This window comes from Primulina eburnea, chromosome 16 (assembly GCF_022965805.1).
Source record: "Primulina eburnea isolate SZY01 chromosome 16, ASM2296580v1, whole genome shotgun sequence".
Classification (NCBI taxonomy): domain Eukaryota; kingdom Viridiplantae; phylum Streptophyta; class Magnoliopsida; order Lamiales; family Gesneriaceae; genus Primulina; species Primulina eburnea.
In genome coordinates, this window is record NC_133116.1 from 14171944 (window position 1) to 14185551 (window position 13608).

The window sequence follows — 13608 nt, forward strand, 5'->3', positions numbered from 1 at the left end:
TAATTTTCGTGCTTTTGATTTGGCCAATTAAATTGCATGTTTGTTGTTCGATCTTGACTCGAAAGGGAATAGATTGAAATTTAGCTTCAAAAATATTAATCAACACACGGTTAAACCGACTAGAAATAGTATTCGGTTTCAGTGTGCGATTTTAGGCGACAGCTGTAATTCTATCGTTGATGCATGCGTTTTTGTTTAATTAAATTCAATTAGAAATAATTGGACTGTTAAATGAAAATAGGATTATAAATTCTAGAAATAGATTTATAATTAAATTAGAGGATTACATCGTGACTTCGAATAATTGTTAGTCGAATAATTTCAGTGCTTGAATTTACTCAGAGTTTGTTACCGTTGTGTGTTCCCGGTCATTCTATTTAAATTTGAAAATTCCACGTCCAAGCTTCTCTGATATTTAATTTAGTTATTAAATTAGAATAAATTCGTTAAAAATTCACTTAGTTGAAATAATAATCAATCGCTCACTTTTGTTTGCCTAGATTAAATAAAATAATCGAATCTTAGTAATTAAATAATAGTCTCTGTGGGATCGATACTTGGACAGTACGTCCATTTACTATAACTTGACCTAGTCCGCTTGCTAGAATTATTCCCAACCGAAATCTTCGGTCAAGTTTTTGGCGCCGTTGCCGGGGACTATTTATTTGATATTAGGATAAATTATTTGTTTGAGACTAGGCTTTTACTCTTAGTTTAAAATTGTTTTTATTCTTTCTTTAGTATTTTAATTACCTTTGTTTATTCTACTTATTCTCTCTTGGAGCTTAAATCGTGCACTTAAATTTTTGATTTCAGGGGTTAGCTCGTGTTATATGAGCCGTGCTCAAGACGTCAGGAATCTAGTGCCACTTGATCTTGAGATTGAAAGCACTCTCCGCAGTATCCGCAGAGCCCGAAGGAACAACAACTTGACTCTGGAATTCGAATCTAAAGCAGAATCCGAAATAGACCGTAAACCAGAAGTTGAGGAAATGGCCGGAGAAGAGGATAACCGTACATTGATGGAGCTTCATCGACCAGCATTCGAAGGTTATGGGTCTAGTATAATCCGCCCTACGATTCAGGCAAATACATTCGAGCTGAAGCCAGGCATCATCCAGATGATCCAAATGCAAGTAAAGTTTGGTGGAACACCATCTGAAGACCCCAATGCACATCTGGAGAATTTTCTGTCAATCTGTGATACGATTAAGTGCAATGGGGTGAGTACTGATGCCATTCGACTCAGACTATTTCCATTCTCTTTGCAAGGAGAAGCTATGGAGTGGCTTCGCGACCTTCCAGCTGGTTCTATCACTACTTGGGATGGGCTAGTTGAGTTCTTCATGCACAGGTATTTTCCCCCTACTAAGATTACACAACTGCGAAATGAAATCACTTCATTTAGACAGAGAGATGGGGAATCACTGAATTCAGCGTGGGCAAGGTTTAAAAAGATGTTGAGGATGTGCCCCAGACATGGTTTTTCGGTAGGCCAGCAGGTTGAGACGTTTTACTACGGGGTGGATCCTTCTGTGAGATCTATGCTTGATGCGGCGGCAAATGGGAGTTTATACAGGAAAACGCCAACCGCAGCGCTCGAAATCATATCTAATATGGCCGAGAGCAATGTGGGTTGGCAAGACAACCGCAGGGAGAAGAAAGTAGGATTCCTTGAGATGGATGCTTTGACAGCGATTACAGCGAAACTTGATGGATTGACACATCAGATGTCACAGTTACAAGCGCAGAAGTCAATACCAGTCAAGTAAGTGAATCAGATCCAAGGAAATGCTGAAATAGTTCGTGGTCCATCTTGTGACATGCCATTCATGCCGGATATGCCTTGTGAGGAAATACAGTGTTTTGGAGGGGATTCAGTAAATTATTTGGGAAACCAGGGGCGTCAGCAAAACAATCCATACAGTTTCTCGTATAATCCAGGCTGGAGGAATCATCCAAATTTCGGGTGGAGACAGTCAGAAAATGCTGTTGTGCCATTACAGTTTAATCCTCCACAACATCCTATGCAGCAAAAGCCTCCTCAACAACCACATAAGCCTCCACAAGGTATTGGACCCTCTATGCCACCCGGTTTCAAGCCGCAGGATAGTAAGTCGAACCTTGAAGACATGCTTGCCAAATACATCGCTGGAAATGAAATGAGATGGCAAAACCATGATGCCATGATGCAAAGAGTGGAGACGCAACTAGGGCAGTTAGCGACACAAATGGCTACACGAGCTCCGGGTACACTACCTAGTGACACGGAAAAGAATCCAAAAGGTGTCAATGCAGTCACGGTGACGTCTCCCATAAAGCAGGAAGTGATCGATGTCGAAAGTGATGTGAAGGAGACGAGGCCATTAAATAAAGGATCCAACGACGCAAGGGAGAAAGGTAAGTCTCTAAACTCGAACTCTCATATTGATATAAATTCACTCCCTTTTCCCCAAAGAGCTAAGCAACTGCAATTGGATACTCAATTTTCAAAATTCCTTGAGATTTTCAAAAAGCTGCACATAAATATCACATTTGCAGAAGCTTTAGCTCAAATGCCCTCATATGCAAAATTTCTTAAAGAAATCTTATCAAACAAGAGGAAATTGGTAGACTTTGAGACAGTTAAGCTTTCGGAGGAATGTTCTGCTATTTTACAAAATAAATTACCTCCAAAGCTTAAGGATCCAGGTAGTTTCTCGATTCCCTGTACCATAGGAACTTCATTTTTTGCTAAAGCCTTGTGTGATTTAGGTGCAAGCATTAATTTGATGCCTTATTCATGTTTTGAGAAACTAGGAATAGGTGAAGTGAAACCAACTACAATTTCTCTACAGTTAGCTGATAGATCAATTAAATTTCCTAGGGGAGTTGTAGAGGATGTGTTGGTGAAAGTCGACAAGTTTATCTTTCCAGTAGATTTTGTTGTGTTAGACATGGAAGAGGATCGTGAGATTCCTCTTATTTTGGGAAGACCATTTTTAGCTACTGGGAAAGCTCTGATAGATGTACAAAAGGGTGATTTGGTGTTGAGACTGAATGATGAGAGTGTGGTGTTTAACGTTTTTCAGTCCATCAAATATCCTAATGATAAATCTGATTGTTTTAGAATTGATGCTACTGACGAGCTTGTTGAGTGCAGTTTGCAGGAATTGATCGGTGAAGATCCTTTGGAGGTTTGTTTGACTGATTCATGTTCAGGAGAGTTGGAGAATGAGGATGTTAAGGAATACATGCTTTATCTGGAAGCAGGCAGACCGATCTCGAGAACGGTAAACTCTAGGATTGGGGAGCTTGGGCATGTCCCAAGACCTTTAAGGTCATCCATTGAAGAAGCCCCAATCTTAGAGATGAAACCTCTTCCTTCTCATTTGAAATATTTATTTTTGCTTGACAATGATAAACTTCCAGTAATTGTCTCATCTATTTTGACAGGTTTGGAGGAAGAAAAGCTACTGCGAGTTCTGAGGGATAATATCAAAGCAATAGGTTGGAGCATTGCAGACATCAAGGGGATCAGTTCATCCATGTGCATGCACAAAATTCTGATGGAGGCTGACCACAAGACTTCTACCCAACCTCAAAGACGACTGAACCCAGCTATGCAAGAGGTGGTAAAGAAAGAGGTGATTAAGCTACTGGACGCAGGTATTATTTACCCGATTTCTGATAGTAGGTGGGTTAGTCCAGTGCAAGTAGTTCTGAAAAAGGGTGGGATCACTGTTGTCAAGAATGAGAATAATGAATTGATCCCTACTAGAACTGTTACAGGGTGGCGTGTTTGCATTGATTATAGAAAACTTAATGACGCCACCCGTAAAGATCACTTCCCCCTCCCTTTTATTGATCAAATGTTGGAAAGGTTAGCTGGGCATCCTTTTTACTGTTTCCTGGATGGTTATTCAGGTTATATGCAAATTCCTATTGACCCTGAAGATCAGGAGAAAACCACTTTTACTTGTCCTTATGGGACATTTGCATATAAACGAATGCCATTCGGTCTATGTAATGCACCAGCAACCTTCCAACGATGCATGATGGCAATTTTCCATGATATGATTGAGGATTTCATTGAAATATTTATGGACGATTTTTCTGTATTTGGCTCTTCATTCGATACTTGTTTGATTAATTTGTCTAAAGTTTTGGAGAGATGTGAGGAGTCAAATTTGGTGCTGAACTGGGAAAAATGCCACTTTATGGTGAGAGAGGGGATAGTGTTGGGGCACAAAATTTCTGAAAAGGGGATTGAGGTCGATAAGGCTAAAATTGAAGTGATAGAGAAACTCCCTGCCCCAACAAACATCCGAGGAGTGCGTAGTTTTTTAGGACATGCAGGGTTTTATAGACGTTTTATCAAAAATTTTTCCTGCATTTCTAAGCCACTGACCAATTTACTGATAAAAGATGTGAAATTTGATTTTTCTGATGAGTGTGTGCAGGCATTTCAGGTCCTGAAGGAGAAGTTGATCACCGCACCAGTGATGATAGCACCTGATTGGGGGTCACCATTTGAGGTGATGTGTGACGCAAGCGACACCGCTCTAGGGGCAGTGTTGGGACAAAAGAGAGAAAAATGCATTCATGTCATCTACTATGCTAGTATGACACTATCAGCTGCCCAACTGAACTATGCCACTACAGAAAAGGAGCTTCTTGCCGTGGTTTTTGCTCTTGATAAGTTTAGATCGTATCTGATAGGGAGCAAAGTTGTCGTGCATACTGATCATTCAGCCTTAAAATATTTGATGGCTAAAAAGGACGCAAAGCCAAGACTGATTCGTTGGGTCCTTCTGTTGCAGGAATTTGATTTGAAGATAATCGATAGAAAGGGGACAGAGAACCAAGTTGCAGACCATCTCTCGCGATTGGAGAATCCAAGTACAGGTAATGAAATTATTCGCGATGATTTCCCAGACGAGCAACTGTTTGCGATCAACAGTCTACCATGGTATGCCGATTTTGTTAATTATCTATCAAGTAAGTTCATTCCTCCCCATTTTACATACCAGCAAAAGAAGAAATTCTTCTCAGATTTGAAGTATTATTTGTGGGAGGATCCTTATTTGTTTAGAATATGTGCAGACGGTATAATCCGTAGATGTGTTCCCCAAGAAGAGGTAAGCGAAATTTTGTTTCATTGTCATGCTGGTCCGGCTGGAGGCCACTTTGGGGCAACTAGAACTGCGTCCAAAGTCCTCCAGTCTTGTTTTTATTGGCCTACTTTGTTTAAGGATGCGCATGAGTATGTTACAAAATGTTCAAATTGTCAGCGCACAGGTAATATCTCTAGAAGACATGAAATGCCTCTTAATAATATTTTGGTATGTGAGATATTTGATGTTTGGGGTATAGATTTCATGGGTCCGTTCCCGGTTTCTTTTGGGAACAAGTATATATTGGTGGCTGTAGACTATGTATCTAAGTGGGTGGAAGCACTTGCATGCAAAACTAATGACTCTAAGGTGGTTGTTCAATTTTTAAAGAAAAACATTTTTTCACGTTTTGGAACACCTAGAGCCATTATTAGCGATGGGGGTACTCATTTCTGCAATCGTCAATTCGACAGTCTGTTGGCAAAGTATGGGGTCTGACATAAGGTGGCTACACCTTACCATCCCCAGACTAGTGGCCAAGTCGAGGTATCAAATCGAGAGATTAAGCGCATTCTTGAGAAGACTGTCGGTGCTTCAAGGAAAGAATGGTCTAGCAAACTTGATGATGCACTGTGGGCGTACCGCACTGCTTTCAAAACCCCCATTGGCATGTCTCCTTTTAAACTGTTGTATGGGAAATCTTGTCACCTACCTGTTGAACTTGAACACAAGGCTTACTGGGCGACTAAATTTTTGAATTTTGATGATAAAGCCACAGGTGATGATAGAGTGCTGCAGTTGAATGAATTGGATGAGTTTCGGTTGGAGGCTTATGAGAATGCCAAGCTTTACAAAGAGAAAACCAAACGCTGGCATGATCAGAACATTGTCGGTCGAGAATTTGCGGTGGGACAACATGTTCTATTATACAATTCTCGACTGAAGTTGATGCCAGGTAAGTTGCGTTCACGGTGGTCCGGTCCTTACACCATCACGCAAGTTTTTCCATATGGGACAGTGGAGATCGCTAGTGAGGCAACTGGAGCTTTCAAGGTGAATGGACATAGGCTGAAGGTCTATCATGGTGGTGCCATACCCGATGAGCCGACCACAGTGGATCTGCAGGATCCCAACTGAATCAAGGGAGTACAGTCAGGCTATCGACTCTAAATTTAGCGCTTACTGGGAGGCAACCCAGTGTTTAGTTTTATTTTTTCTTTCATGCTTTAGTTTATTTTATTTGTTCTAATTTACTTTCTTTTTGTTTCTCCGGCATTATTCGTAAGCTAATCTCAGTGAATGGTGGTGCAGGTAATTTATCTACTGGCGGTGGAATTTATCAGGTGTGGGAGAATTTATCAAGACGATCGATTTTTAAAATCTCGAACAGATCAGGATTGGCTGATCTCTACCTCTTTCCACCACGTGCGCGACATCTAACCAGGGAAGTATTTTTGCTTTCACATTCATGCTAGTCCAAATTATATTGTTTTACACTGAGGGCAGTGTCGAGTTCAAAGTGTGGGGGTGAGTCAGTTTTGTTACACATCGTTGCACAACACTTAAAAGCACTTTTCACGTAGGATGGAACTATTTGTAGACTAAGAACTCGTGTTTCACTTGATAATCGGATTAATTTGTTAGATTTTGGATCACCCGGAAAATTGCTTCATGCCTAGTATTGAGTGAGAGGAGTTGTAGTTTCAAGGAGAGAGTCTAACATGAACCAGTTATGTATCAACATTTTGTTCAATGCACGTGGTCACACTTTTACTCATCGATAGTGAATTGGTGAATTGTAAAAAAAAAAAAAAAAAAAGAGATATATCGAACAACGATCCCTAGAACTTGTCTGATTAGCCCTCGAAGCGAAAATACGAACGATGGTGACTTAGGGATGATTTAGGCGATCTTTGGACCGTTTGAGCCTTTTAAGCCTAACCGATACATCATTTATTGTCTCTAGTAACCCATTTTGAGCCTACAAAAATCGAATGGTGTGTGTCTATGACACACGATTAGCCCCCATTCGTAATTTATTCAATGTCCCACATCAACTACCTGAAGTTTAGCCTATACACTTTTCCCTACCCACTTGTGAGAGAAATAAACTTCCTGTACACATTGAAATGGTTGAAATACCCCAATGATTTGAAGAAATATGTGTGGAGGAGTCAATGAATCTTTATTCATGAAAAAGATTGAAAAAAAAAAAAAAAAAAGAGAAACAAAAAGAAAAGAAAAGGGAAGAAAGTGTGTAGTATTGAAAACACCCGAAAAATCTGTGGGTGACGTTGAGGGACAATGAGAAAGAAAGGAAACGACAGGGCTCTAAAAATGATGAAAATGCAGTAGTTGGTGATGAGTCAAAAGTTAAGTGAATGTGCAACCGGATTAATTTTTTCTATCTTCTCTCACTTTTGATTCCCACGCCTTCTTTTGTAGCCGTGAACCGTGGCCTTACGTTATAAGCTTAAAAAGACCTATTAACCTAGTCATCATCGTTCAACATTTAGTAGAGAGGGGTATGAAAGTCAAGCATATGGGGCGTTTCGATAACGAAAAAAATAAAAATAAAAAAAAATAAGTGATCATGAAACCAAGTAGCTGGAGATGACTACGAGTCTGACCTACACACTATACACATTTTGTTCTGTTGAACTTGACTGGGTAAATGTTTGAATCTTAAATTGCGACGAAAGCGAATCTTGTGATATGCGAAGCGTGATCTTTCGACTGGGGTGAAAGAGTTTGACAAATTGAGAAGTTTTGATAGTGGTACTTGAGTTCTGAATCTGAGATATTTCTCATCTTTATTTTTATCTGATTTGTTCGAGGACGAACAAGGGTTAAGTGTGGGGGAGTTGATAAGCACGAATTATATAGCATTTTAGGGATTTTATTTTGTCGTATTCGTGCTTATTTGGCATTTTTATTCCGAGTTTTGCGCTTATTTCGTTTCATTATGGCTGTTTGCAGGTTTGACCAAAAACGGGTGAAAACCAAAGAAATAAAAGAAAAGTCAAGCCTCGCAACGCCACATCAGAAATACCCGGAAAAATAGGAGAAAACACAAAAGTGTTGGAGACAAAGGCCCCAAACACGGACCCCCGAGGCGGGTCCGTGTCATTCAACAATAAGAGAAGAATTCAGCCGAGGAAGCACGGACCCAAACACGGACCCCGGAGGCAGGTCCGTGCCTTTCAATATTCGAGACACAAATAACAGAGTCTACACGGACCTCTTGCCAGACCTATATCCGGGGTCCGTGCTCGTCATCATCCAGAGAAGAAAAATCCAGAGTCTACACGGACCCCTGGACGGACCCAAGCACGGGGTCCGTGTCCACCATTCCGGAAGAATTTTGAGGCAGAGTCTACACGGACCCTTTCCCGGATGCAAGCACGGGGTCCGTGTACGCAATATCAGATCGAGAATTCGGCAAAGATTTTGTTCGCGATTTTGGAGATATAAAAAGAAAATAACCTAACACGAAGAGGGTTGTTGAATTTCGGGAGATAGGAGCCGACTTTGAGAGAAAAAAGGAGCGCAAGCTTTGAACTTTTGAAGACGGCGGCGACTTGGGCGAAAATAGCGCAATTTACACGCAAGATCCGCGCACCGTCATTGAGATTTCTCTTCTCTTTTATTTTCTTATTTTCTTAGACATGAATTCAAACATTGAATTTGATTTAGTTTTGAATTTATGGAGTAGTTCTTCTTGTGATCGGGACCACGATAGGGACAAACGCCTGATTTTGTTTATTCGTTGGATCGTTCAATTCATAATTATTTCTTGTTATTGATTAATGTTTGCGTAATTTTCGTGCTTTTGATTTGGCCAATTAAATTGCATGTTTGTTGTTCGATCTTGACTCGAAAGGGAATAGATTGAAATTTAGCTTCAAAAATATTAATCAACACACGGTTAAACCGACTAGAAATAGTATTCGGTTTCAGTGTGCGATTTTAGGCGACAGCTGTAATTCTATCGTTGATGCATGCGTTTTTGTTTAATTCAATTCAATTAGAAATAATTGGACTGTTAAATGAAAATAGGATTATAAATTCTAGAAATAGATTTATAATTAAATTAGAGGATTGCATCGTGACTTCGAATAATTGTTAGTCGAATAATTCCAGTGCTTGAATTTACTCAGAGTTTGTTACCGTTGTGTGTTCTCGGTCATTCTATTTAAATTTGAAATCCCACGTCCAAGCTTCTCTGATATTTAATTTAGTTATTAAATTAGAATAAATTCGTTAAAAATTCACTTAGTTGAAATAATAATCAATCGCTCACTTTTGTTTGCCTAGATTAAATAAAATAATCGAATCTTAGTAATTAAATAATAGTCTCTGTGGGATCGATACTTGGACAGTACGTCCATTTACTATAACTTGACCTAGTCCGCTTGCTAGAATTATTCCCAACCGAAATCTTCGGTCACAACTCAATGGCACAAAGTTTAACACCTTATGACCCTTCTTAGGACACCATAATCTTGCATCAAAACTTATACAAACACCTCAAACACTGTAGTGACCCGTTCCAGAATCACCTACTAATCAGAACTTAAGCATGCAAAATTAACATTTAAAACTGAATCAGGTAATACAGCGGAAAAACATTAATACAATCCAATCGAATCTGTAAGTACAAAATACTTAAACAACCAGATCGAACTAAATACCAAGAACGAATACCAATAACTACAAGTCAACCTCTGCCAGCTCCCTGTCCACTCCCTCCTGGACCGTCCAACCTGAGACCTGTCCCATCGAATAGGGTGTCCAAAACAGAGATAAACCGAGGACGTGAGCATAAAACGCTCAGCACCGAAAGCATGAGTATACAAGACTATGACATGCATGTATGCAAAATGTACTGGATACCAGGATCTGGGTATAACGAAATAATGCTCAGGTAAATGACGTCAAGGTATGTAGCACTCTGCGCCGTCGCACCAGGAGGTGGCTCCCATACCAAAATAAACCTGTGGATATACCGGTGACCTGACCACCGTCGGCCAACGGGGTCCAACCATCCACAACAAACGAGGGCTGAGCACCCTCTCAACAGGCTATCTCAAAGATAATCAGGCTCAACATGATTATGCAAATGCCGCATAATAAACCATGCATCATATGACAGATAATAATGCAACATATAAACATGCAACACATAGCAAAGTATACTCAATCCTGCTATCTCGGATAGTACTTTCGTACCTCAAACCAGTAGATCCTAGCAATCAGCCCTAGAATCAAGCCTGCGTCCGTAGTCAGCCCACTGATGCCGCTAGCTCCCAACTAGAGCACAACTCCGCTACAAAACCAGTAGCTCCCCGCTAGTGCCTAAACCTCGGGAAAAGACTAGAAACCCATCAGAAACGACTAAAACGCTCTGGAACACTCGGAATTGGCGAGTAACAAATGAAGCCTCGCGCCTCTATTTATAGACAACGATCGGTAGATCCGATCCACTTCGGACGATCCGATCCGGCACACTTCGGACGATCCGAACCCTGATCGGACGATCCGAATCCTGCATGTCTTCCACGTGTCCAGCCACCTGTCTTCGGACGATCCGAACCCTGATCGGACGATCCGAACCTTGCATGTCTTCCACGTGTCCAGCCACCTGTCTTCGGACGATCCGAACCCTTTTCGGTCCTTCCGATCCCACCGAAATAATATTTAATCCAATAATTAACTCAAATTAGGCATCGGGATACTACATTCTCCCCCCCTAAAAAGGATTTCGTCCGCGAAATCGAGTCTGAAAAATGACAATTCTGAACAACAATACATTCAACTTAAGAATGAATTACAACTGAAAGTACAACTGAAATTACAATCATAACTGAAAATACTACAACTAGAACAACTCTGGATGCTCTGACCGCATGCGACTCTCTAGTTCCCAAGTAGCTTCTTCAGTACCTCGGCGCTGCCACTGCACTAAGACAAGAGGAATAGTTTTATTCCGCAGTACCTTATCCTTCCGGTCTAAGATCGAAACCGGTCTTTCCACAAAAGACAAATCCGGATTCAGCTGAACTTCTGTCGGATGCAAAACATGAGACTCATCAGCTACGTATCGTCTCAACAAAGACACATGAAACACATTGTGAACACTAGACAGATACGGTGGCAAAGCTAATCTGTAGGCCAAATCTCCCACACATTCTAAGATCTCAAAAGGACCAATGAATCTCGGAGATAGCTTACCCTTGAGTCCAAATCTCAGAATCCTCCGAAAAGGTGATACCTTGAGAAACACTTTCTCGCCTGCATCAAAATGAAGAGGTCTGCGCTTGGTGTTCGCATAACTCGCTTGTCGATCCTGAGCAGTCTTAATCCGCTGTTTGATCACAAGAACTTTGTCCATGGCCTGCTGAATCAATTCTGGACCCTCGACCTGTCGTTCTCCGACTTCCTCCCAGAACAGAGGAGTACGACAACGTCGACCATATAATGCTTCAAACGGAGACATACCAATACTCCTATGAAAACTGTTGTTGTATGCAAACTCTATCAGTGGCAGATGATCCTGCCAAGCTGGCCCGAAATCCATCACACAAGATCTCAACATATCCTCAAAAGTACGAATAGTCCTCTCTGACTGACCGTCAGTCTCTGGGTGATATGCAGTACTCAAACTCAAGGTAGTGCCCAAGGCTTGCTGAAAGCTGCCCCAAAATCTAGATGTAAATCGAGGATCTCTGTCACTAACGATACTCACGGGCACACCATGAAACCGTACAATCTCTTGAATGTACAACCGTGCCATCCGATCGAAAGTGAAATCTCTGTTATACGGAAGAAAATGGGCAGACTTAGTAAGCCGATCCACTACCACCCAGATAGCATCTCTATTCCCCACAGACATAGGCAAGTGAGTCATGAAGTCCATCGTGATATGCTCCCACTTCCACTCTGGAATAGGAAGATTCTGCAACAAACCTCCAGGTCGTCGATACTCAGCCTTCACCTGCTGACAGACTAGGCACTTGGAGACATATTGATAAACATTACGTTTCATACCTTTCCATCAAAATCGAGTCCTCAAATCCTTATACATCTTGTTGCTCCCCGGATGAATACTCAACTTGCTACGATGAGCCTGGGATAAAATCTCCTCCCTCAAAGTGTCATCTTCCGGTACAACAACACGACCAGATAAGCACAAAAGACCCTTGGACTGATAGTGGAATCCAGAAGTATTATCTCCATCAGCCAACCGAGCTAATTTCTGAATCTTAGAATCAGACATCTGAGCATCTCTAATCCGAGAATACAAAACTGGCTCAGACAAAATAGTAGCTACACGGATACTCTCCGTTCCCTTCCGATGTTTACAATTGAATCCCATCGAACAGAAATCCTGAATAATCTCAGATACAGCACAAGTCTGAAGAGCAGACAATCTCACCTTGCGACTAAGAGCATCGGCCGTGAGATTCGTAGATCCTGGATGATACTTGATCTCACAATCATAATCCTTGAGTAGATCCATCCAACGACGCTGACGCATGTTCAACTCAGCCTGAGTGAACAGATACTTCAAACTCTTATGATCAGTGAAAATCTCAAATCGCTCACCATACAGATAATGGCGCCAGATTTTCAAAGCAAAAACGATCGCTGCTAATTCCAGATCATGAACAGGATAGTTTTCCTCATGAGGCTTCAACTGTCTCGACGCATAAGCAATCACATGCTCATTCTGCATCAGAACACACCCTAGTCCCTGTAAAGAGGCATCGGTGTAAACACTGAAACCACCAGATCCAGACGGTAAAGCCAAAATAGGCGCAGATGTCAAACGTCTGCGAAGTTCCAAGAAACTCTCTTCGCACTCTGATGTCCACTCAAATGAAACATCTTTCCGAGTGAGCTGAGTGAGTGGCTTAGCAACCTGAGAGAAGTTGACAATGAAACGGCGATAATACCCAGCCAATCTCAGAAAACTGCGGATCTCGGCTACTGTCGTCGGACGCGACCAGTTCAATACCGCTTCCACCTTGCTCGGGTCAACTGAAACTCCCTTGCTAGAAATGACATGACCAAGGAATACAACCCTGTCAATCCAAAACTCACATTTACTCAACTTCGCATAAAGCTGATTCTCGCGAAGTGTCTGTAAAATAATCCTTAAGTGTTGTACGTGTTCTTGCTGATCATGCGAATAGATTAAGATATCATCTATAAACACCACAACAAACTTATCCAAGAATTCCCGAAAAATCCGATTCATCAGATCCATAAAAACTGCTGGTGCATTCGTCACCCCAAAAGGCATAACCAGAAACTCATAATGCCCATACCGGGTCCTGAATGCAGTCTTCGATATATCTCCCTGATGAACCCGAAGCTGATGATAACCAGACCTTAAATCAATCTTGGAATACACAGAGGTACCTTGCAGTTGATCAAATAAATCATCAATCCGTGGCAACGGATACTTATTCTTTATCGTAGCACGATTCAACTGCCGATAATCTAT

General features: G+C 41.3%; 2 protein-coding genes across 2 annotated transcripts in view; one reads left to right on the forward strand and one right to left on the reverse strand.

The window, feature by feature from the left end:
* The window catches only part of LOC140816471 (probable ribonuclease P/MRP protein subunit POP5), a 58080-nt gene that overhangs the window by 33107 nt on the left and 11365 nt on the right, over positions 1-13608 (reverse strand). The gene's annotated exons all lie outside the window — the stretch shown is intronic.
* Positions 1824-6233, forward strand: LOC140816061 (uncharacterized). Its single transcript, XM_073175128.1, has 2 exons — positions 1824-5120; positions 5625-6233. Exons 1-2 carry the CDS (start codon positions 1824-1826, stop codon positions 6231-6233), a joined length of 3906 nt encoding a protein of 1301 aa, XP_073031229.1.

Excerpts from the sequence above, each read along its gene's own strand:
- LOC140816061 (XM_073175128.1), top strand. The coding sequence starts at position 1,824 with ATGCCATTCATGCCGGATATGCCTTGTGAGGAAATACAGTGTTTTGGA. Across the intron at positions 5,121-5,624 it reads GATGTGTTCCCCAAGAAGAG|ACTAGTGGCCAAGTCGAGGT; the intron begins GTAAGCGAAATT and ends TACCATCCCCAG.